The 26,940-nt window shown below is 39.2% G+C and overlaps 1 protein-coding gene across 1 annotated transcript in view; it reads left to right on the top strand.

Moving 5' to 3' along the window:
* The window catches only part of LOC142345817 (uncharacterized), a 56,318-nt gene that overhangs the window by 15,092 nt on the left and 14,286 nt on the right, over positions 1-26,940 (top strand). The window contains exon 2 of the mRNA XM_075398201.1: positions 13,557-13,735. Coding sequence (XP_075254316.1) covers positions 13,557-13,735 — 179 coding nt within the window. The remainder of the gene's footprint in view (positions 1-13,556; positions 13,736-26,940) is intronic.

The following is a 26,940-nucleotide window of genomic DNA, read 5'->3' as shown; positions in this document are numbered from 1 at the left end:
ATAGCAGCGGTTTGTTGACAAGGGGTAGGCCATCCTGATGTCTAAAAGCACGGCTCTCAGTCTTCGTCCACAGTGTTCTCTCCCCATTGCTTGTCGGATTTTTTCATCCACACTTTCTATGATTTGGGTCGCGTCGGTTCTCACCTAGTAGTCTCATTTTCTCAGACCAGTTCCTCAGTCTAGAAGCCGTTATTTTGGCTATAATGCAGCTCGCAAACAGGCAAACACCCCGGTAGTTGTTCAAATCTTTCTTGGCCCCTTTCTTGTGTAGTGGGACGACCCATCCTTCCTTCACCTCGTTAGGCCACTCTTCGACGACGTTTGCAGTATGTCTAGAATGCAGTCGTGGAGACGTTCCCGTACCTCTCGGCTAGTGCATTCGAGTGCACATACTCGGACGTTCTCAATTCCAGGGTGTCCGTCCTTGATCATTGACAGTTCCCATTCGAACTCTGTGAAGCTTATGATCTAATCTAGGGGGATTGATGCATCCATAGCTGTTTGGTCCGAGCTCTCTGTTGTTGTTGTTGCCGCCGTTTCCCTGATCTCTGATACAGTTCTCTGAAAACGATCCTCGGATACCGTCAATTAACGTGATCTGAACTCCTCGGTTGTGAAGAACTTCTCCTCGATGCTGCTGCAGTCCTTCACTCCGATTCTTCTCAGTGTCTTGCAGAGTGCAGAGACATCGCCTTTGAGTTCTGATCTCTTGGCTTCTTTCACCTCCTCTCGCCACCATTCTTCTTGTCATCGGCTTTTTAACTTTTTCGTGAGTCTATGCATTTCCCTCTGAAAATCTTCCATCGCTTCATGGTGTAGGTCCAGCCATGGATTGAATTTTCTTTCCGCTGTGTTTTGTCCTGGCCTCTATTATCGTTCTCATTAGTTGCGCCCAATCTACTGATATCAATGAGCTGTCTATGGTCTTGTTGACCACGTCTTTAAACTTTATGGCAGCCTCAGGAACTTTGAGTCTATCCCAGTTGATGGTGCAGCCGGGTTTCTTGATATTTTCTTCGTTCCTTCTTGAGAACGACATATTTGCCAGCAAAAATTTGGGGTCGTGTTCCGACAGTCAGTTTTGTTGTCGGATTGTTGTCGCTTTCGTGATCCATCTGCAACGGTCTTCTTGTCTTACAAAGAACTCATCAATTTCATGCCATTTCCCGGTTCTTGGGTGTCGCCAGGTTCCTGGTTTTGCCTGCCTGAAGGAGTTTGCCCAGCACAGACCTTTTTTGTTGCACCAGTTTATCCGGTCAACACCAGCTCTGTTCGTTGTGCCTAAGCCATAAACAACGGCCACATTGTTGACTCCTCTTTTCTCGACGTTACCGACGCTGGAGTTAAAGCCACCCCCGACTATTAAAATGCCTTTCCATCTTAGCATGTCATATAGTTCCTCCTTGTATTCATTGAGTTCCTCGGAGTCATTCCACAAGGCGATGTAGGGTGAGATAAATCGATTTCCGTCGACATCGACGGCTGTGTTTCTGTAGCCGATCTTCTTACAGCGTTGCTGTTTCAACTTCACGGTCCACTCTTAGAAAAACTCCACTTCTTTTGGTGTACTACGATTTATCATTTACGTTTGCATTTATCCACTTGATTGCGGGGTGTTCTGCCAGCTTTTCCGAGAACATCTTACCTCAACTTTGTTTTCTGAGATGACTTTCAAGATCTCCATGAACCAATTCTCCCTCGGAAAACTTGCTGTCGCTCTTTGGGCGTTCCAGGTCCACATGGGTGTGACTTTCTCCTGGACTATGCGATCAGCATGTTCTTTCCAACTTGTCTTTGTTGCTGTCGCTTTCTTCTCCTGTTCTGGCCTCATCTTTCGCTTCCTATCTGAGGCGGTTGTTTGCTCGTCTGCGTTTGGATGCTCTACTGCTGTTTCGTCCCCCTGTTGACCCTCTATTGGGTACCTCGGGAAGATAACTCTGTTCGCAGTATTAGACATTTTTCTTTAAACATCGCATTCGATCTCCCATTTATGCCAAATTCTGCAGTCTCAGTGTTAATCTATCCCTTCTCGTTTTGCAGAGATTGAATCTCGCCTGTTTCTTTTATCGGCTAGTGTTTTGCCGACTCATCAAAATGTGAACGGACAGCAGTGTGTTGACCCTCTATTGGGTACATTCACGCCTCCCTTTCGCAAAAAAAAACAGATTAAAATGTTTCATATAGGTTCTTTCTATGTTGAGAAAGATTTTTGCTGGTGATTAGCGCACGGCAGTCCGGACATGCTGTCCTTTGACTGCCGAGTCTCTTAAGCGGTTTCCTCAGTGCTTTCAGAGGGAAGTTTTCTCTCATGACGTGCCATGTTTCTCGCAGTGATGGTTCTTTCACATTCACAAATGTTTCTGGACAGTCCTTTGAAGTACGTTGCATGGTTCGTCAGATTGCACTGACGCGCGAACATTCTCTGGCAACGATTTCAGCTCAGGGTTTGAGTTTTCTTCTCGTGCATTTGTTCGTGTTGCGACAGACCTGTCTTGTTTCTGCATTGAGTGTTGCACCCTTCCCACCTGCAAATGTAGGGACATGATGATCTCTCATCTTCTCTGTGATGTCGGTCGGGGCTGTGCCTCTCTTCCGCTGGCTCATAAGCTTCTCCCAATCTTTGATGGGTTCTCTGCGGGTTTTGACTGTCTTCTACCGTTTTTGTCGAGCCATGGTGCCAGCATGGGTCCAGTGGATGTTTGCTTTGCCCAAAAGCCTTGTCCGGCAAGATATTGTTCCGCCTCTCAGCTTTCTTTTCCCGTGTTCATGGTGCTCACCCTGCGCCAAGATTACCTTTTTAACAGTTCTTTCATCCGGCATCCTGAGTACATGCCCGATCTTTTGTAAGGACCGCGTTTCAGTTTTGCACCGCAGGGAGGAGATTTTGAGCTGTTCGCGGATTCCAAAAGCGTTGACTCCTACCTTTTGCATTCTCAGCTCGCTCAGCCCTCGTCCTTCGTTCTAAATCAACGGTATGATTTATCGTCTACACTCTGCAGTTTCTTGATTTCTGACTTGTTCCACAGATGTGCAGTGCAGTCAAAGAGGAGAATTGCTTCGACTCGCTTGGACAATGACTGCTTTGGTTCCTTTTTTAGATTCGACTTCCAAAACCATTTCCTGATCTTGTTCCAAGATGGGTAGCGTATGCTGATTCTGGATAGCAGATCTTCATTTTTCCCAATCTTTGTCCGCAGTTTTTGCGTCTTCTCTGCTGATTCTTTACCGAACACGACCAATTCCTCTTTCCCATCCTGGCATTCCTCTTCGTACTTCGACTTTCCCTCTTTACTTCTGCTTTCCCTGATGACAGTTCGTCGTTCCCGCCAATTAGGGTTAAGTTGTCTACGAAGAGGCTCTCTGTGATGGTAAACACCTCGCAAACTGCCTTCCTCAGTTCTCAAGAAGTGCTGAGTGATGGCAGCCTATTTCTGCAGCTCCGGGGCCATGATAGCCCGCACTCCAAGCCAGCACTTTCAGCTGCTGTACTTCGTCGATTGTGTGCAAGGGGCATCGTTTCCGCGTGATACGTGTTGAAAAGAACTGGAGAAGTGGCATATCCCTCTCTGTCCTCTTTGGGGGAACAATTCTTGGCTTAGTTCGTCTCTTCACTTTACTCTGTGCATTGTTTCTTCATGAAGGTTCTTAAGTGTCCTTAGAGTCGTTGCTGGCATGCGAAGCCGGCTCAAGATCTTCCATAGCAGCGGTTTGTTGACAAGGGGGTAGGCCTTCTTGATGTCTAAAAGCACGGCTCTCAGTCGTCGTCCACAGTGTTCTCTCCCCATTGCTTGTCGGATTTTTTCATCCACACTTTCTATGATTTGGGTCGCGTCGGTTCTCACCTAGTAGTCTCATTTTCTCAGACCAGTTCCTCAGTCTAGAAGCCGTTATTTTGGCTATAATGCAGCTCGCAAACAGGCAAACACCCCGGTAGTTGTTCAAATCTTTCTTGGCCCCTTTCTTGTGTAGTGGGACGACCCATCCTTCCTTCACCTCGTTAGGCCACTCTTCGACGACGTTTGCAGTATGTCTAGAATGCAGTCGTGGAGACGTTCCCGTACCTCTCGGCTAGTGCATTCGAGTGCACATACTCGGACGTTCTCAATTCCAGGGTGTCCGTCCTTGATCATTGACAGTTCCCATTCGAACTCTGTGAAGCTTATGATCTAATCTAGGGGGATTGATGCATCCATAGCTGTTTGGTCCGAGCTCTCTGTTGTTGTTGCGGCCGTTTCCCTGATCTCTGATACAGTTCTCTGAAAACGATCCTCGGATACCGTCAATTAACGTGATCTGAACTCCTCGGTTGTGAAGAACTTCTCCTCGATGCTGCTGCAGTCCTTCACTCCGATTCTTCTCAGTGTCTTGCAGAGTGCAGAGACATCGCCTTTGAGTTCTGATCTCTTGGCTTCTTTCACCACCTCTCGCCACCATTCTTCTTGTCATCGGCTTTTTAACTTTTTCGTGAGTCTATGCATTTCCCTCTGAAAATCTTCCATCGCTTCATGGTGTAGGTCCAGCCATGGATTGAGCGCTTTTTTTTCTTTCCGCTGTGTTTTGTCCTGGCCTCTATTATCGTTCTCATTAGTTGCGCCCAATCTACTGATATCAATGAGCTGTCTATGGTCTTGTTGACCACGTCTTTAAACTTTATGGCAGCCTCAGGAACTTTGAGTCTATCCCAGTTGATGGTGCAGCCGGGTTTCTTGATATTTTCTTCGTTCCTTCTTGAGAACGACATATTTGCCAGCAAAAATTTGGGGTCGTGGTCCGACAGTCAGTTTTGTTGTCGGATTGTTGTCGCTTTCGTGATCCATCTGCAACGGTCTTCTTGTCTTACAAAGAACTCATCAATTTCATGCCATTTCCCGGTTCTTGGGTGTCGCCAGGTTCCTGGTTTTGCCTGCCTTAAGGAGTTTGCCCAGCACAGACCTTTTTTGTTGCACCAGTTTATCCGGTCAACACCAGCTCTGTTCGTTGTGCCTAAGCCATAAACAACGGCCACATTGTTGACTCCTCTTTTCTCGACGTTACCGACGCTGGAGTTAAAGCCACCCCCGACTATTAAAATGCCTTTCCATCTTAGCATGTCATATAGTTCCTCCTTGTATTCATTGAGTTCCTCGGAGTCATTCCACAAGGCGATGTAGGGTGAGATAAATCGATTTCCGTCGACATCGACGGCTGTGTTTCTGTAGCCGATCTTCTTACAGCGTTGCTGTTTCAACTTCACGGTCCACTCTTAGAAAAACTCCACTTCTTTTGGTGTACTACGATTTATCTTTTACTTTTGCATTTATCCACTTGATTGCGGGGTGTTCTGCCAGCTTTTCCGAGAACATCTTACCTCAACTTTGTTTTCTGAGATGACTTTCAAGATCTCCATGAACCAATTCTCCCTCGGAAAACTTGCTGTCGCTCTTTGGGAGTTCCAGGTCCACATGGGTGTGACTTTCTCCTGGACTATGCGATCAGCATGTTCTTTCCAACTTGTCTTTGTTGCTGTCGCTTTCTTCTCCTGTTCTGGCCTCATCTTTCGCTTCCTATCTGAGGCGGTTGTTTGCTCGTCTGCGTTTGGATGCTCTACTGCTGTTTCGTCCCCCTGTTGACCCTCTATTGGGTACCTCGGGAAAGTAACTCTGTTCGCAGTATTAGACATTTTTCTTTAAACATCGCATTCGATCTCCCATTTTTGCCAATTTCTGCAGTCTCAGTGTTAATCTATCCCTTCTCGTTTCGCAGAGATTGAATCTCGCCTGTTTCTTTTACCGGCTAGTGTTTTGCCGACTCATCAAAATGTGAACGGACAGCAGTGTGTTGACCCTCTATTGGGTACCTTCAGGCCTCCCTTTCCCAAAAAAAAAACAGATTAAAATGTTTCATATAGGTTCTTTCTATGGTGAGAAAGATTTTTGCTGGTGATTAGCGCACGGCAGTCCGGACATGCTGTCCTTTGATTGCCGAGTCTCTTAAGCGGTTTCCTCAGTGCTTTCAGAGGGAAGTTTTCTGTCATGACGTGCCATGTTTCTCGCAGTGATGGTTCTTTCACATTCACAAATGTTTCTGGACAGTCCTTTGAAGTACGTCGCATGGTTCGTCAGATTGTACTGAAGCGCAAACATTCTCTGGCAACGATTTCAGCTCAGGGTTTGAGTTTTCTTCTCGTGCATTTGTTCGTGTTGCGACAGACCTCTCTTGTTTCTGCATTGAGTGTTGCACCCTTCCCACCTGCAAATGTAGGGACATGATGATCTCTCATCTTCTCTGTGATGTCGGTTGGGGCTGTGCCTCTCTTCCGCTGGCTCATAAGCTTCTCCCAATCTTTGATGGGTTCTCTGCGGGTTTTGACTCTCTTCTTCTACCGTTTTTGTCGAGCCATGGTGCCAGCATGGGTCCAGTGGATGTTTGCTTCGCCCAAAAGCCTTGTCCGGCAAGATATTGTTCCGCCTCTCAGCTTTCTTTTCCCGTGTTCATGGTGCTCACCCTGCGCCAAGATTAGCTTTTTAACAGTTCTTTCATCCGGCATCCTGAGTACATGCCCGATCTTTTGTAAGGACCGCGTTTCAATTTTGCACAGGGAGGAGATTTTGAGCTGTTCGCGGTTTCCAAAAGCGTTGACTCCTACCTTTTGCATTCTCAGCTCGCTCAGCCCTCGTCCTTCGTTCTAAATCAACGGTATGATTTATCGTCTACACTCTGCAGTTTCTTGATTTCTGACTTGTTCCACAGATGTGCAGTGCAGTCAAAGAGGAGAATTGCTTCGACTCGCTTGGACAATGACTGCTTTGGTTCCTTTTTTAGATTCGACTTCCAAAACCATTTCCTGATCTTGTTCCAAGATGGGTAGCGTATGCTGATTCTGGATAGCAGATCTTCATTTTTCCCAATCTTTGTCCGCAGTTTTTGCGTCTTCTCTGCTGATTCTTTACCGAACACGACCAATTCCTCTTTCCCATCCTGGCATTCCTCTTCGTACTTCGACTTTCCCTCTTTACTTCTGCTTTCCCTGATGACAGTTCGTCGTTCCCGCCAATTAGGGTTAAGTTGTCTACGAAGAGGCTCTCTGTGATGGTAAACACCTCGCAAACTGCCTTCCTCAGTTCTCAAGAAGTGCTGAGTGATGGCAGCCTATTTCTGCAGCTCCGGGGCCATGATAGCCCGCACTCCAAGCCAGCACTTTCAGCTGCTGTACTTCGTCGATTGTGTGCAAGGGGCATCGTTTCCGCGTGATACGTGTTGAAAAGAACTGGAGAAGTGGCATATCCCTCTCTGTCCTCTTTGGGGGAACAATTCTTGGCTTAGTTCGTCTCTTCACTTTACTCTGTGCATTGTTTCTTCATGAAGGTTCTTAAGTGTCCTTAGAGTCGTTGCTGGCATGCGAAGCCGGCTCAAGATCTTCCATAGCAGCGGTTTGTTGACAAGGGGGTAGGCCTTCTTGATGTCTAAAAGCACGGCTCTCAGTCGTCGTCCACAGTGTTCTCTCCCCATTGCTTGTCGGATTTTTTCATCCACACTTTCTATGATTTGGGTCGCGTCGGTTCTCACCTAGTAGTCTCATTTTCTCCGACCAGTTCCTCAGTCTAGAAGCCGTTATTTTGGCTATAATGCAGCTCGCAAACAGGCAAACACCCCGGTAGTTGTTCAAATCTTTCTTGGCCCCTTTCTTGTGTAGTGGGACGACCCATCCTTCCTTCACCTCGTTAGGCCACTCTTCGACAACGTTTGCAGTATGTCTAGAATGCAGTCGTAGAGACGTTCCCGTACCTCTCGGCTAGTGCATTCGAGTGCACATACTCGGACGTTCTCAATTCCAGGGTGTCCGTCCTTGATCATTGACAGTTCCCATTCGAACTCTGTGAAGCTTATGATCTAATCTAGGGGGATTGATGCATCCATAGCTGTTTGGTCCGAGCTCTCTGTTGTTGTTGCCGCCGTTTCCCTGATCTCTGATACAGTTCTCTGAAAACGATCCTCGGATACCGTCAATTAACGTGATCTGAACTCCTCGGTTGTGAAGAACTTCTCCTCGATGCTGCTGCAGTCCTTCACTCCGATTCTTCTCAGTGTCTTGCAGAGTGCAGAGACATCGCCTTTGAGTTCTGATCTCTTGGCTTCTTTCACCTCCTCTCGCCACCATTCTTCTTGTCATCGGCTTTTTAACTTTTTCGTGAGTCTATGCATTTCCCTCTGAAAATCTTCCATCGCTTCATGGTGTAGGTCCAGCCATGGATTGAATTTTCTTTCCGCTGTGTTTTGTCCTGGCCTCTATTATCGTTCTCATTAGTTGCGCCCAATCTACTGATATCAATGAGCTGTCTATGGTCTTGTTGACCACGTCTTTAAACTTTATGGCAGCCTCAGGAACTTTGAGTCTATCCCAGTTGATGGTGCAGCCGGGTTTCTTGATATTTTCTTCGTTCCTTCTTGAGAACGACATATTTGCCAGCAAAAATTTGGGGTCGTGGTCCGACAGTCAGTTTTGTTGTCGGATTGTTGTCGCTTTCGTGATCCATCTGCAACGGTCTTCTTGTCTTACAAAGAACTCATCAATTTCATGCCATTTCCCGGTTCTTGGGTGTCGCCAGGTTCCTGGTTTTGCCTGCCTTAAGGAGTTTGCCCAGCACAGACCTTTTTTGTTGCACCAGTTTATCCGGTCAACACCAGCTCTGTTCGTTGTGCCTAAGCCATAAACAACGGCCACATTGTTGACTCCTCTTTTCTCGACGTTACCGACGCTGGAGTTAAAGCCACCCCCGACTATTAAAATGCCTTTCCATCTTAGCATGTCATATAGTTCCTCCTTGTATTCATTGAGTTCCTCGGAGTCATTCCACAAGGCGATGCAAGGTGAGATAAATCGATTTCCGTCGACATCGACGGCTGTGTTTCTGTAGCCGATCTTCTTACAGCGTTGCTGTTTCAACTTCACGGTCCACTCTTAGGAAAACTCCACTTCTTTTGGTGTACTACGATTTATCATTTACGTTTGCATTTATCCACTTGATTGCGGGGTGTTCTGCCAGCTTTTCCGAGAACATCTTACCTCAACTTTGTTTTCTGAGATGACTTTCAAGATCTCCATGAACCAATTCTCCCTCGGAAAACTTGCTGTCGCTCTTTGGGCGTTCCAGGTCCACATGGGTGTGACTTTCTCCTGGACTATGCGATCAGCATGTTCTTTCCAACTTGTCTCTTTGTTGCTGTCGCTTTCTCCTGTTCTGGCCTCATCTTTCGCTTCCTATCTGAGGCGGTTGTTTGCTCGTCTGCGTTTGGATGATCTACTGCTGTTTCGTCCCCCTGTTGACCCTCTATTGGGTACCTCGCGAAAGTAACTCTGTTCGCAGTATTAGACATTTTTCTTTAAACATCGCATTCGATCTCCCATTTTTGCCAAATTCTGCAGTCTCAGTAGATCCATTGTGTGCTCCCGTTAGAGTTCACTGACCACTGGGAAGTTCTTATCGGTTGCCTGCATTCTGCGCAAAAGAATTTCTGGGGTCCAGAGTTAGGTTCCACGTCGTGATTTAGCCTCTTTTTTTTTTGCTAGAAGCAGCCCCACTCTGTCGCCCCTCGACAATTGTTTAATCGCATTTGAACCTTAAATGAGGTTGGCTATTCCCTATGCATTGTTGTGAGTGAAAGACAGTGTAGCCTTGGCTACATCTACTGCCGGGGCCCATCCTCCCTATGTGACTTGGAATCGATTTTGCTACAATTGCTAGTTCACGAACAGGATAAGTTGCTTGAGATTTCTATGACTCACAAAAACTAACGAAGCTGTTCAAATTGGCGAATATCAGCGTCGTGTATTTGGAACTAAGAGTTCTCCAACCTGTTCAAACTATGCTCTCAAGCGAGTGGGACTAGACAACGAAGAAGAGTATCATCTAAATGCAGAAAGGCAATACAAAACAACTTCTATTTGCACGATTTCATCAAATTGGTAGAAATCCCAAGAGAAGCAGCTGAAGTCTTCAATCAGGTTATCTCTTCTCCCTCAGCTTGGATCTGAACTCAAGAAATGGATGAGCAAGACTAATGAATTTACCTCAGCAATCCCATAAGACTTGAAATTAATCAGCGACACAAAGCAATTCGAAGTGAAACAGGGATCATCAGTGCTGGGACTACGATGGACTGTTACTGATGATAGTCTTCAAGTGTGCAGAGGTACCAACAAGGAAGTTAAAACACCCATAACTCAGAGGAAGATTCTGTTAATGGTAACTTCAAGACAACCCGATCGGATTGTTAGCTCCGTTCAGTGTTCACATGAGAGAACTTCTGAAGGTCATCTGTACTATGAATGGGCAATTTTGGGACAACGAAGTGGAGGCGGGCCAAGAAGCAGAATTTCCGAGATCGAAAGAACAACTTCTTAATGTAGCTTAAACAAGAATCGATAGAAGATGTTGCCATACAGAAAGAAATAAAACCGAATTTCAAGTGTTTGCTGACGCATCAGAAGGTACGATGTGTGCAGTAGCCTATCTACTCTCGAAGTTGAAAGAATACTCAGCTGACTTAGCATTTGTCATTGGAAAATGCCGATTTGCGCCGATAACACATCCTTCAATACCACAAATGGAAATGCAAGCGGCAGTCATGGCAGTGAGGTTGAAAGAAAGACAGTCAAGGAACATGACATGAAGATAGCTTTATGCGGTTTTTGGACAACTCCGGGAACAAGTCTTTTGGCTAAGTGAGTAGTTGCGATACTGGATACAACTGATGTTTAACAGTGGAAACATTTGAGCGGATTCAATAACCACTCAGTGGACATTGGCACCAGAGCACTCAACATTGAGGAACTCAAGAGAGGGTAGTGGCGCACTGGGCCGTCCTGGTTGAAGCAATCTGAAAATGAGTGGACAGAGAAAGTAAACATAACCTTTGCCTCGGATGAAGAGAACATACGCTCTCAATCTTCATGATACAAGCTGAAGACAAGAAAGCTGTTGTTCAGTGGGACCAATTGATTAACTTTAACAGTCTTGTGAATACAGTGGCATACGTACAGCGATCATTGAGCAAATACAAACCAGCAACACTTGTAGTCAGCGTTGAAGGAAGAAAAAGGCAAAAGCAATTATACAGAGATACTACAGAGAGAACATTCTGTTGAAGAGATGAAACCTCTGAAAGCTAAAGGAAATTCCAAAAAGCAACAAAATCCTACATTTTTTCCTTCCTGGATGAACTAGGACTTATTACTGTCAAAGGCAGAATAGGCAAAACTCAATTGGACTTCAATGCAAATCATCCAAAATTGCTACAGTAGAAACATCATGGGGGTGAATTTTTCTTGCGAAACGAGCTCAAGAACAGTCATCACGAAGGCGTGGCGTTTGTAAGAAACGTTGTCCAGCAGATTCGGATCCTTAACTTACGAAACACCTTGTGATCAACCAAGAATAAGTGTATTACTTGCAGAAAGGGCAGAGCACAATCGATAACACCACTAATGGACGATCTAACCGAAGAGCGCTTAGATGCTTCAACAGTAGATGATCTTTCAACTAACATATGTATTAATGAGCAGACATTGAATGCAAGACCGTTGAGTCCAGTTAGTTCAGACGTTAAGGACTTAGAAGCAGTGACTCCCAATCACTTGTTGCTTGGCAACAAGAACTCTTGCTTACCCTATGTACCATGCGCAGAGGAATTTGTCGATCATCTTTTGACAAAAGCAAGTTTACGCAAACCTTATTTGGGAAAGATTTCGTAAAGAGTATTCGCCAATGTTGAATAACCAACAAAAATGCCGAACAAAGCCTTTAAAAGGTGATCTCGCTCAAGGAAGGCGAACTCGTCTGGTTGATAGAAAACAGCAACAAGCGAGTGTGTTTTGATTATAATCTGGGTAGAATTACGAAATCCATCGAAGGGTCTGGCGGTGTGATTCGACCAACGATAGATTGAACAAACGACCACGTCTACAAGAGACCAGTGGTGGAGCTCGCTCCTGTGCTACCAGGAACTGATTTATTCGCAATGGAAAACAAGACCGGCTGCGCTTAACTACTGAGTAAACCAAATCAAGGTCAGATCAAGCAGTGGAGCATGACAAGCATTATAATAGCATGACAAGCGAAATTTAATGTTTTTTTTCGGAGTCAAATTGCTTTGTGAAAATTTGTCAACCTTTGTATTTAGTAACTATTATAAGTAAGTGATTATCATGCATGAAGTGAAAATCGAACCAGAACTACTTCAGTGTCAGCAAATTATCATTGGTCCGTATTCTTGAATTCCGAAATCAAAGTTGTTAAACAAATTGAGCTGAAATATAGCATGGATACCGAGTTTGGTATGCCAGTTTCTGTGAACTTTGCGATATTCGCACCAATTCAGAGTATGGATACCGAATTTGGTATGCCAGTTTCTGTGAACTTTGCGATATTCGCACCAATTCAGTGTAACCAATTCTCTGATTATACTGACTTTGGGGTTCGGGACACATAGGGTGCTATATGTCCTGGACCCCAAAGTCAGTATAATCAGAGAATGTTACGTCATAGTTTTTTCTATCCAATCAACAAGTTCAGAATTGACAGGTAGAGCAGTATTAAAAGCTTGAAATACTACCAAAATTCAGTTCAAACTGGTTAATTTTTCCATCTGTAAATTGAGATACAGTGCGTATTAAAGCACAGTATTGGAGCAGTGTTTTTATTATTAATATGTCTTGATGCTGTACATGTAATTGTAGAGCCTAACTTTACTCTGACTTATTGAAAAAAGGATTGACTTTGAAATTCTCAGATTTTCACACAGAGTAACGAAGTTATATTAGGTAGAGATCTAGAGCAGGTAAATCGTTCGTTCTTGTTTCATTCACTTTCCAATTGTCTAGGCTGATTCCAGTATCCTGATTGGTAAATCTGAACTTGTTTACAAAGAAATACAAAATTTTGTGTTTTTCCAATGGTTTAAGATTAGGTATAAAATATAAAAGCGGGGCCCATCAATATAGTTTAAATTAAGTTGGTCTGTTTGCAACAGTGGGCCTATTCAGCGTGCATAAGCACACCAATTCTTTTGTTCCTAGCATTTATGGTTTTGGAAATATTATCAAAATCAAATAATTTTGCGACTAATTGATTATTTGAAAATTTTTTATTTGACTAATTCCAGCGAAGTAAATTCAGCAAAGCTGAACGATTTGTTAATAGGACAATTTGAGTATCAATTAATGCAACTTTAATCTACAGTATATCGTATAATGCAGTTCACAAAAGTTAACTGCAAAAACAAAATATCCGGACAGATTTAAAACCGCTGAAACGAACTGGGAGATGTAAAGTTTCCCTTGTCTTTGATAGGAGAGCAGCCGTTTTATTGAAAACATTTGTAATTTAACTGTAAATCGGGAGCGTTCGAAAGTGTTTTTAAGGAAGGACACAAAACATGCAAAGGGATTTAAATCTGATTCTACCAGGTTGTAAATTGATGTTCGTTTTCTACTTCGTTTTTTTTTTTAATTTTTGTTTTATGCATGTTTAACCATTTGTTGATAGCATTAGAAATCACGTGTTAAAAAACAATTTCAGCCTGGTCGCACTGTTGTGTGGGGATGTGCATGGGGAAGAGGGTGATGTTGAGTCGGGCACTTTCTTCTGTGTCAACTGTGGGGGAGATGTGAGTTCATGCTGTGAAGGAGTGATGGGATTGCCATTCTGCTGTTCCCCTGAATTGCACACTGTTCAGACTGGAATTAGTGTAGTCAACAGTAAGAAATATTGTCCTTCAATTTGTACAGGATCTCTTACTTCGCATTCTCCACTTTCTCTTGTCGTTTTTCATGAATTAATTTGACTAGATAGCTTAATTGAGATTTATAAATGCAATGAAATGTACCATGAATTGGTGTAACTTTTTTCCCATAAAATTCTTTGCATTTCGCATTATAAAAATTGTGGTCATCGACCGTGTACCACATTTTGGCGTTCAATTTTCGAGATTTTTTGAGGTGAGAGCACCATTAAAACCCTTCTTGTTCGTAAAAAAAAACTTGGTGATACAATCTAATGAACTGTTTATTGCAAAACAGAACAGTTGGGTTCTTTTGGGGTTTCGAAATTTCTAGCCCAACTTAGTTGAGGGAAGGTTGCTGTCATGTCTTTTTGGTTTAAATAATTTAGTTCATGCATTGTTGCTGAGCAGAGTTTTTAATGTCAATTCGTCATTTCTTATTGTTTTTGTCATTTATCGATGAAACTCAAATACGCATGAACAAAGTTTACAGTTTAACTTAAATTCGGCAGTCTTCAAGGTCCTTTCGCTCATTTTTGAGAATCAATGAAGAGCTACCGAGTCTGTTCTGCTGAACATGAGTTGTGTGTTGTTTTTCATTGCAAAGCAAATTAATTGTTCATTTTAGCAAAAATTTTATATTTTTTACTCAAGTTATTGTTAGTTATAAGTATTCCTGTTAAAAGTTATCAAATCGGCGGATCAAAATTTTTCAATTTTCTGTTTTTGCTTAATCGAATAAAACTCTAAATTGGCGAAAGAATGGCCGTTTGCTGGGATATTTTTAAAACATGTGGCCTCAAGAACTTTTGTTGCTGCATTTCATCAGAGTATCAAAACTTGATGAACTTTCACTCAAAAGAGGCCTGTAGTTACCCAAGGGCATCAGATGGCAGAGCAAGCTAAGCTAATTTTCATTGATGGGATTTTCAACAGTATTTAATTAAATTATTTTTCAGCAAAAATCATAAGTTATTTTCAAATTATCCTCACTTTTGTGGTTGTTGTTGAAACTATTGAACGCTGTGCTTTTTAAGCAATACTCAAGTTCAATAGCGAATTGAGAGGGACAACAAGTAGGCTGGGTAATGTGAGATCGCACATAAAGTTCTTACCCCGCTCATCCAGATGAGAACAGATAGAAAACCCCGAAAATTTAAATATTTTTCAAAAAAAAAATTGTGTATGAGCATAAATATCGCCTCCAACGCAAATACTTCAGTGGAATAAGAAATATCGCATTAGATTGATAGTTCTACCATAATTAGGAAAGCAAGGCAAGACGAACAACAAAATCAAACAATTACATCGAACATTAATGACATCCAAAATTTTGTCCATTTTTTAAAAAAACTTAATAACAAAGTCAAGATAGCGTCAGATAAAAATGAAACTAACCAAAATTACTTGTACTTTACTAGAAAAGATATGGGAACAGTCCATAATAAAGCTCGTTACAATTACACAAAAAGAAAAAAAAACAGCAAAATTAATAAATTCGCTTATATCTTTAAAAACAATTAATTTCAAGTCAGGAAAACCATTAGATATCAACTGAAATTATCGATACGTTTTTGTTATCACCAATGCTTATATATAGGAGGGCGTTAAGACAACTTTTCTGGCAGTTGCAAAAAGAACAACAACTAGAGACAGCAAACAAGAATTCAACTTCAACTTGTGAGAAAACGCTGTCGAAGCCGTAAAGTCATTTTCTGCCCGTCAAACCGTCAAAAAATGTTTGGTTGCGCCTTCTTCGAATGCGAATAATGTGGTAAATGAGATCACATTAATGGGACTAGTTAAAAAGTTGACAAAGAAGCGAAAAAATATTAAATTAAGAACTACTTTTTCAAAGTCATGAAAGCCATTAGCTACAAAATGATATAATTAATAGGTTTGTTTATTCGTCCGAAGGAAGCCCTTGAGATCTGTAATTATTCAGTATATGGCTTACTTTTACAAAAAACAACGTCGAATATAGACGAAAATCAAAAATTAATTTACTTTTTTGCGAAAAACTCGTGTCGCAGCCAGTGCTGTCATAATGAGTTCTTAGCGCTAATAATGGCATATGTGATTTTTTTCAACGAGACTAGGAAACAAAAACACAGAAAAAAAAGAAAAAAAGCGAAGCTAGAAAGTTTTTAAGCAATTGTTTTTAAAGTCATGAAAGCCACCAGCTATCTAGATACAATAATTTTGAACTGCTTAGGAAGCCAATTGGACCTATCACCACTGAGCTTTGATTTGAATTGTTATGTTCTTTAGCTAACATAATTAATCGATTTTTTTTTTAAAAAAAGACGGACTGATTACAATCTTATTTTTTTTGGATTGTAACAGTCCAAGAATGGACCAAAACTAGCCTTGCTATTGCTGTTGGTCCACTAAGAACACTTAATTGTTTGTAATGGTGTATCGTTTTTCATGAATTAATTTGACTAGATAGCTTAATTGAGATTTATAAATGCAATGAAATGTACCATGAATTGGTGTAACTTTTTTCCCAAAAAATTCTTTGCATTTCGCATTATAAAAATTGTGGTCATCGACCGTGTACCACATTTTGGCGTTCAATTTTCGAGATTTTTTGAGGTGAGAGCACCATTAAAACCCTTCTTGTTCGTAAAAAAAAACTTGGTGATACAATCTAATGAACTGTTTATTGCAAAACAGAACAGTTGGGTTCTTTTGGGGTTTCGAAATTTCTAGCCCAACTTAGTTGAGGGAAGGTTGCTGTCATGTCTTTTTGGTTTAAATAATTTAGTTCATGCATTGTTGCTGAGCAGAGTTTTTAATGTCAATTCGTCATTTCTTATTGTTTTTGTCATTTATCGATGAAACTCAAATACGCATGAACAAAGTTTACAGTTTAACTTAAATTCGGCAGTCTTCAAGGTCCTTTCGCTCATTTTTGAGAATCAATGAAGAGCTACCGAGTCTGTTCTGCTGAACATGAGTTGTGTGTTGTTTTTCATTGCAAAGCAAATTAATTGTTCATTTTAGCAAAAATTTTATATTTTTTACTCAAGTTATTGTTAGTTATAAGTATTCCTGTTAAAAGTTATCAAATCGGCGGATCAAAATTTTTCAATTTTCTGTTTTTGCTTAATCGAATAAAACTCTAAATTGGCGAAAGAATGGCCGTTTGCTGGGGTATTTTTAAAACATGTGGCCTCAAGAACTTTTGTTGCTGCATTTCATCAGAGTATCAAAACTTGATGAACTTTCACTCAAAAGAGGCCTGTAGTTACCCAAGGGCATCAGATGGCAGAGCAAGCTAAGCTAATTTTCATTGATGGGATTTTCAACAGTATTTAATTAAATTATTTTTCAGCAAAAATCATGTTATTTTCAAATTATCCTCACTTTTGTGGTTGTTGTTGAAACTATTGAACGCTGTGCTTTTTAAGCAATACTCAAGTTCAATAGCGAATTGAGAGGGACAACAAGTAGGCTGGGTAATGTGAGATCGCACATAAAGTTCTTACCCCGCTCATCCAGATGAGAACAGATAGAAAACCCCGAAAATTTAAATATTTTTCAAAAAAAAAATTGTGTATGAGCATAAATATCGCCTCCAACGCAAATACTTCAGTGGAATAAGAAATATCGCATTAGATTGATAGTTCTACCATAATTAGGAAAGCAAGGCAAGACGAACAACAAAATCAAACAATTACATCGAACATTAATGACATCCAAAACTTTGTCCATTTTTTAAAAAAACTTAATAACAAAGTCAAGATAGCGTCAGATAAAAATGAAACTAACCAAAATTACTTGTACTTTACTAGAAAAGATATGGGAACAGTCCATAATAAAGCTCGTTACAATTACACAAAAAGAAAAAAAAACAGCAAAATTAATAAATTCGCTTATATCTTTAAAAACAATTAATTTCAAGTCAGGAAAACCATTAGATATCAACTGAAATTATCGATACGTTTTTGTTATCACCAATGCTTATATATAGGAGGGCGTTAAGACAACTTTTCTGGCAGTTGCAAAAAGAACAACAACTAGAGACAGCAAACAAGAATTCAACTTCAACTTGTGAGAAAACGCTGTCGAAGCCGTAAAGTCATTTTCTGCCCGTCAAACCGTCAAAAAATGTTTGGTTGCGCCTTCTTCGAATGCGAATAATGTGGTAAATGAGATCACATTAATGGGACTAGTTAAAAAGTTGACAAAGAAGCGAAAAAATATTAAATTAAGAACTACTTTTTCAAAGTCATGAAAGCCATTAGCTACAAAATGATATAATTAATAGGTTTGTTTATTCGTCCGAAGGAAGCCCTTGAGATCTGTAATTATTCAGTATATGGCTTACTTTTACAAAAAACAACGTCGAATATAGACGAAAATCAAAAATTAATTTACTTTTTTGCGAAAAACTCGTGTCGCAGCCAGTGCTGTCATAATGAGTTCTTAGCGCTAATAATGGCATATGTGATTTTTTTCAACGAGACTAGGAAACAAAAACACAGAAAAAAAAGAAAAAAAGCGAAGCTAGAAAGTTTTTAAGCAATTGTTTTTAAAGTCATGAAAGCCACCAGCTATCTAGATACAATAATTTTGAACTGCTTAGGAAGCCAATTGGACCTATCACCACTGAGCTTTGATTTGAATTGTTATGTTCTTTAGCTAACATAATTAATCGATTTTTTTTAAAAAAAAAGACGGACTGATTACAATCCTATTTTTTTTGGATTGTAACAGTCCAAGAATGGACCAAAACTAGCCTTGCTATTGCTGTTGGTCCACTAAGAACACTTAATTGTTTGTAATGTTATAGATATAGATTAATTGTTAGTAAAAATTCAAAAATAAATGCTGCGTTTATGATAATCATCGAGATGAGTTAGCGGAAAATGGCCAACTGTTAATTCCATAGCACTCTTAATAGAAATGGAAGTAGGACTAGCCCCAAGGGAGCTTACAAAGATTGTGTTAGTGGTTTTTGTGTGTGTACTTCCGGCAAGTTTAATAAAAGCGGACCAAAGAAGCTTATTTCGTGCAATTTTTGATTAAGTCGGAATTTTGAAATATTTACCCAGAATTTTACCCAAAAATTCAAAACAGTCAACAAAACTTTGTTGTCTTTGAAAATTAAATCAACAACACTTTTTTTAAACAATTTTAACATATTTTAATAAAATTCACAAATATTTTGATGAAATTTCCGAAAAGTGTGAATAAAAAATTAACGCAAATCAATCTCAATATTCACAAAAATTTAAACCTCGATAAATCGCTCTAGAAAACAAAATTCAAAAAATTTTTTAATACGCTGGATGTGTTTTTTAATGATTCCACTCACAACTCTCTACGATGAATATATCGATCGGCCAAAGTTGTCTGAATAAAAAAAACAGTTGATTATATAGTTCCTCCCCCCTCAAGAGGGGTCGGAACAATAAATTACTACGATATCTGAAATTAAATTAAGGTACAGTACAGCAATCTGAATAAAGCAATGGTTTTGGTTTGAGCGGACTTGATTTAAGTTTTTTTTTTCAACTTCTAGAGGAGCCTCTGGAGACTAATGTTCTTTTTTCAAACGTCCAACGAGTCGCAAAACACGAAATTTGTCGAACGTTTCGTTTGCCTTCAAATAGTGTAAAAAATCTCTAGCTTATCTGCAGAGGGAAAACAAACAAAAACCTACGTGAGAATCAAATTTCAGGAGAAAGATCAGTTTCTCTGCTCAGCCAAAATTACTATTTTCTTTCAGTCTTTTTTTACTCTTTTTGCTTATGTTTCATGTTCAGTTTCATTAAATTAAAGCCACTCCGCTGCCTTGCATAGAAAGAATATTAACAATTTGAGAGTTCGAATTTTGAAAAAATTGAGATCTGTATTGAAATCTGTTGAAAAAAAACAAGATTAACTTGATGACTGTCTGCCCTTATTCCAAAAGAAAAATTTCTTGTTCAATTGAAAAATCTTCTAGTTCACGCCCCTCCAGTTCACGCACAAAGTTTTAGGCACCCCCAAAAATAATATTCTGGTCCCTTCTAAAAAAGTTATTTGAATAAGTACGTGCCGGGTACAATACTTCAACAACCAAATTTGCACGAACTTTCAAGAAATTAAATTTGTAGGCAACGTTATAAAGCCCGTAACTCCAAAAAATGCCTTAAGAACAAGTTTTACAATGATGTTTATAGTATATGTTGTGCTTTATTATAATGTACTTATTAAATTTAAACCTCGGCTCTGTTAATATTTTCTAAAGGCCTATTCACACGTAGCAATTCAAATGCCTACATAGTGCTTAAACATAACCAACGAGGGATGCTTGATTTACTGGGTGGGGGGCTCTAGCGGAAAAGATCCCAATTACAGATGTTTAATCAATCAGTAACCTGGTCATTAATCAACCAGTATCCTGATTTTCAGTAACCTACTGCAAAACTCAACCATAATTTATGCTGAAACGTCGATGAAAAACCCAACAAAAAGCAAAGAACACCGCATTGCTTGAGTTCTTTTTACTGCTCTAGGTCTGACATAAAGTTAGCCCCAAGGGGCATTTGCGATGCAAAAAAAATGTTTCAACTTCACTTTTCATCTTTTTCTTACACCATCGAATAATTTTATCATTGAATAGATGAATGAATTGAGTTTACGTCAATTTTTGCAGTTGATTAAATTGGACATTGGTCTAGAGAAGACTCATTATACTGGTGTTTCCGGTCCAGGAAGTCAATAACTCATTCATCAATTACTCTGGGTTGGCAATAAAATTACTCTGGGGCTCGAAAGAAAACAAACACTTTAATTGAAACTATATGCTATGTAAATCTCCACTTAACAATGTCAGAAGCTATTTGATTTAGATTTAGTTATATCCAATTTTTTGCCGGCATCAGCTGGCATAATTATAAAACTGTCTTTTTTGTTCAAAGTTATTTCAAACCTTTAAGATTCAAAAAACGCATCATCTACAACTTGACCAGGTTTAATTAAACTTATTGACCAGATTTAAATGGCATATAGTTTCAATTAAAAGGTTTTCTTTCGAATACCAGCCCAGAGTCATTGGTGAATGAGTTATTGGCTTCCTTTACCGGAATAACCAGTACAATGAGTCTTCTCTTGACCAATGTCAGTAGTATATCGTGAGCAAGAGTGGGGGGGTGGTAAAAAGACGTACCTATGTAAAAAGATTACGTATAGCCCATAATCCCTCAAATCCCAAAGACGTACATCACAGCATGATACCCAAGGTGTTCAAGCGAGGGGGATTAGCAAGATAATCCCTGAATAACAAAATGGGTCATTGACGCCCTTCCATATTACACTTTAATAATGTAATTTTCCAAAGACGTACCTCACAGCATGACACCCAAGCTGTTCACACGAAGGATATTAGTAAGGCAATGTTTTATTATTAAATTAGACAGGATGACTCATTCACAGTTACGTACGACTTTTCAAAAATGTACCTCACAGCATGATACCCAAGCTCACGAAGGGGATTAACATGACAGTGACTTAACATCGAATCAGTAAGGTCATTGACCCCCTACCATATTACACTTTAATAATGTCAATTTCCAAAGACGTACCTCACAGTATGATACCCACGCTGTTCGCGCGAAGGAGATTTGCAAGAGAATCTCTTAGTAACAAAACAGTAAGGTCACTTACCCATTCCCATATTACACTTTAATTATGTAAATTTCCAAAGACGTACCTCACAGCATGATACCCAAGCTGTTCACACGAAGATGATTAGCAAGATAATCCCTTAATAAGAAAATGGGCCATTGACGCCCTTCCATATTAAACTTTAATAATGTAATTTTCCAAAGACGTACTTCACAGCATGACACCCAAGCTGTTCACACGAAGGATATTAGTAAGGCAATGTTTTATTATTAAATTAGACAGGATGACTCATTCACAGTTACGTACGAACGACCTTTCAAAAATGTACCTCACAGCATGATAACCAAGCTTTTCACACAAAGGGGATTAACATGACAGTGACTTAACATCGAATCAGTAAGCTCATTGACCCCCTACCATATTAAACTTTAATAATGTAAATTTTCAAAAGTGAACCTCACAGCATGATACCCAAGCTGTTCACACGAAGGGGATTAGCAAGATAATCCCTTAATAAGAAAATGGGTCATTGACGCCCTTCCATATTAAACTTTAATAATGTAATTTTCCAAAGACGTACTTCACAGCATGACACCCAAGCTGTTCACACGAAGGATATTAGTAAGGCAATGTTTTATTATTAAATTAGACAGGATGACTCATTCACAGTTACGTACGAACGACCTTTCAAAAATGTACCTCACAGCATGATAACCAAGCTTTTCACACAAAGGGGATTAACATCACAGTGACTTAACATCGAATCAGTAAGGTCGTTGACCCCCTACCATATTAAACTTTAATAATGTAAATTTTCAAAAGTGAACCTCACAGCATGATACCCAAGCTGTTCACACGAAGGGGATTAGCTAGGTAATGTTTTAATATTAAATAAGATAGGATGACTCATTTACACTTATGTACAGCTTACGTAATTTTCAAAGACTTACCTCACGGCATGATACCCAAGGTGTTCAAGCGAGGGGGATTAGCAAGTTAATCCCTTAATATTAAATGAGTAAGGTCATTCACTCATTCCCATATTGCACTTTAATAATGTAAATTTCCAAAGACGTACCTCACAGCATGACACCCAAGCTGTTCTCTCAAAGGGGATTAGCTAGGTAATGTTTTAAGATTAAATTAGATAGGATGACTCATTTACACTTACGTACTTTTTACGCGGTTTTCAAAAATGTACCTCACAGCATGATACCCAATCTGTTCACACGAATGGGATTAGCAAGATAGTGTTTGAACAACAAATCAGTAAGGACAACAAATCGACCCCCTACCATATTGCACTTTAATAATGTAAATTTCCAAAGACGTACCTCACAGCATGACACCCAAGGTGTTCAAGCGAGGGGGATTAGCAAGTTAATCCTTTAATATTAAATTAGTAAGGTCATTGACTAATTCCCATTTTGCACTTTAATAATGTAAATTTCCAAAAATGTGACTCACAGCATGACACCCAAGCTGTTCTCACGAAAAGGCTTAGCAAGATAATCCGTCAATAAGAAATCAGTAAGGTCATTCACCTTTTCTCATACTACACTTTACTAATGTCAAATTCCAAAGACGTACCTCACAGCATGATACCCAAGCTGTTCACACGAAGGGGATTAGCAATATAATCCCTTAATAACAAAATGGGTCATTGAATAATTCCCATATTGCACTTTAATAATGTAAATTTCCAAAGACGTACCTCACAGCATGACACCCAAGCTGTTCACACGAAGGATATTAGTAAGGCAATGTTTTGATATTAAATAAGACAGGATGACTCATTCACAGTTCCGTACGAACGACCTTTCAAAAATGTACCTCACAGCATGATACCCAAGCTTTTCACACGAAGGGGATTAACATGACAGTGACTTAACATCGAATCAGTAAGGTCCTTGACCCCCTACCATATTACACTTTAATAATGTCAATTTCCAAAGACGTACCTCACAGTATGATACCCACGCTGTTCGCACGAAGGAGATTTGCAAGAGAATCTCTTAGTAACAAAATAGTAAGGTCACTTACCCATTCCCATATTACACTTTACTAATTTAAAATTCAAAAGCTGTACCTCACTGCATGATACCAAGCTGTTCACACGAGGGGGATTAGTCAGATAATCCGTTAATATTAAATTAGTAAGCTAATTTACCCCTTCCCATAAAAGACGTACCTCAGAGCATGATACCCAAGCTGTTCACACAAAAAATATCACATTCTTGCTTAAAATACCCAATTCTTGCCAAAAATACCCCATCCTCGCTAAAAATACCCAATTCTTGAAAAAAATTCTTACCAAAAAATTACCAATTCTTGGCAAAAAATACACAATTATTGCCAAAAATTACCCAATTATTGCCAAAAATGTCCAATTCTTGCCACAAATACCCAATTCATGCTAAAAAAAAATACCTATTTCTTGAAAAAAAAACACAATTCTTGCTAAAAAGTACCCAATTCTTGAAATAAACACACAATTCTTGCCAAAAACATACCAATTCTTGGCAGAAAACACACAATTCGTGGTGAAAGAACGACCAATTCTTACCAAAAATACCCAATTACCAAAAATACCCAGTTATTACTAAAAATTACCCAATTATTGCCAAAAATTACCCAATTCTTGCAGAAAATACCCAAATCTGACGAAATTTGTCCACAACTTTACCAGAAAATACCCAATACTAAAAAAATAGCCATTTCTTACCAAAAAATACTTCATTTTTGCCACAAAAAAAAACATATTTTCTAACAAAAAACCCAATTCTATTAAAAACTGTTCAATTGCTGCCACTTATAATTACCACAAAGTAGCTAAATCTTGTCAAAAATACTCGATTTGTACACGTTTTTTTAGTATTGTCGAAAAACAACCCAATATTGTAAAGAATAACAAAATGTTTTCAAATATTTATCGAAAATATAGACAAAAATTAGACAAATTAACATCATCATCTGTATTTATTTAATTTCTATCTGACAATCCGTTCATTTAGTGATCTTTCAAACATCAATCTTGACATCTTCTTTTGTAAAGGCGAATCTTCTCAGGTGATCGATAGAGGTTTTTTGAGTACGACTTCATCGAACTTTTCACTATCGTTAGAAATAAGTCATAAAATGTATCAATTAAATCATAGTACCATAAAAATTACGTCCTACTATCTTCGCAATTACGGACAAATAGATGATTTCATAATTGCATGGGGGCCACTGCCCTCTTTAGAACAAAATTAAGATCAATTACGTCTTAGGATTGGAACAATTACCGAATTACAGAAACCTAGATATTCTATGTGGTCATTGAACTCATGTGAACAAAGTCTATACCATACTACTTACGATATGATGATTCATACTTTATCTAAGCATGCACAACTCACGTGATTGAGGTCTTACTCATAGTACCGTAATAATTACGTCACTATTGCGTCATAATGATGTCATCTTTATCATAGTGTACAAACAAAAGTACAACTCATTTTACTTCTTTTCCTTATCTTCAACAACTTAACTATAACTAGCTTTTGTTCTTTTCTTGAGACAATTTGAAGCGCATTTTGTTACCAGCCTACGTTGACAATTATAAACTCTTCAGCGAAGATTCTTCATCTCTAGGACCTCTTCCTAATTCCCATTCCAAGTAAGTCTGTTCTGTTATAAAATATGAGAACAAACCATAAAAAGCGAATAAATGGCTATTATAATTATGGTACTCATTCGCATATAGCATAGGAATGCTTCAGAGAGAAAGATTTAGCGATTATGGTTATAGGGGCAATTTTTGCTTTAACTTTAGTTCATTTAGGATTTCAACCGTCTTGAACCAAACAAAGGCTGGAATGATGAATATCAAATCTGTGAAATTGAACGAAAATCTCAAGGTCCACTTTTTCTTCCCCGACTTCAATGATGATGTAGCAATTATAAAAGAGAGAAAAACGTGCTTCGGATGGGTAGCTGATCCCCCATTCTCAATTCCGAGGCAGCTTCTGGTCTTCCTTGTTGCTATCGAGAATTTGCCTGAAGTCTCTGTACCATACAAACAGACAACCGTAGACTTTTACAAAAACCAGAATGAAGACCAGAAGCTGCCTCGGAATTGAGAATGGAGGATCAGCTACCCATCCGAAGCACGTTTTTCTCTTTTATAATTGCTACATCATCATTGAAGTCCGGGAAGAAGAAGTGGACCTTGAGATTTTCGTTCAATTTCACAGATTTGATATTCATCATTCCAGCCTTTGTTTGGTTCAAAACGGCTGAAATCCTAAATGAACTAAAGTTAAAGCAAAATTGCCCCTATGACCATAATCGCTAAATATTTCTCTCTGAAGCATTCTTATGCTATTTGCGAATGAGTACCATGATTATAATAGCCATTTATTCGCTTTTTATGGTTTGTTCTCATATTTTATAACAGAACAGACTTACTTGGAATGGGAAATAGGAAGATGTCCTAGAGATGAAGAATCTTCGCTGAAGAGTTTATAATTGTCAACGTAGGCTGGTAACAAAAAGCGCTTCAAATTGTCTCAAGAAAAGAACAAAAGCTAGTTATAGTTAAATTGTTGAAGAGAAGGAAAAGAAGTAAAATGAGTTGTACTTTTGTTTGTACACTATGATAAAGATGACATCATTATGACGCAATAGTGACGTAGTTATTACGGTACTATGAGTAAGACCTCAATCACGTGAGTTGTGCATGCTTAGATGAAGTATGAATCATCATATCGTAAGTAGTATGGTATAGACTTTGTTCACATGAGTTCAATGACCACATAGAATATCTAGGTTTCTGTAATTCGGTAATTTTTCCAATCCTAAGACGTAATTGATCTTAATTTTGTTCTAAAGAGGACAGTGCCCCCCATGCAATTATGAAATCATCTATTTGTCCGTAATTGCGAAGATAGTAGGACGTAATATTTATGGTACTATGATTTAATTGATACATTTTATGACTTATTTCTAACGATAGTGAAAAGTTCGATGAAGTTGTACTCAAAAAACCTCTATCGATCACCTGAGAAGATTCGCCTTTACAAAAGAAGATGTCAAAATTGATGTTTGAAAGATCACTAAATAAATGGATTGTCAGATAGAAATTAAATAAATACAGATGATGATGTTAAGTTGTCTAATTTTTGATATATTTTCGATAAATATTTGAAAACATTTTGTTATTCTCTACAAAATTTGGTTGTTTTTCGACAATACTAAAAAAACGTGTAAAAATTGAGTAATTTTGACAAGATTTAGCTACTTTGTGGTAATTATAAGTGGCAGCAATTGGACAGTTTTTAATAGAATTGGGTTTTTTGTTAGAAAATATGTTTTTGTTGTGGCAAAAATGAAGTATTTTTTGGTAAGAAATTGCTATTTTTTTAGTATTGGGTAGTTTCTGGTAAAGTTTTGGAAAAATTTTGTCAGATTGGGTATTTTCTTCAAGAATTAGGTAATTTTTGGCATTAATTGGGTAATTTTTAGTAATAATTGTGTATTTTTGGTAATAATTGGGTATTTTTGGTAAGAATTGGT

This window comes from Convolutriloba macropyga, chromosome 1 (genome assembly GCF_964194025.1).
Source record: "Convolutriloba macropyga chromosome 1, txConMacr16.3, whole genome shotgun sequence".
NCBI classification, from domain to species: Eukaryota; Metazoa; Xenacoelomorpha; order Acoela; family Convolutidae; genus Convolutriloba; species Convolutriloba macropyga.
This window is presented reverse-complemented; position numbering and strand designations above follow the sequence as displayed.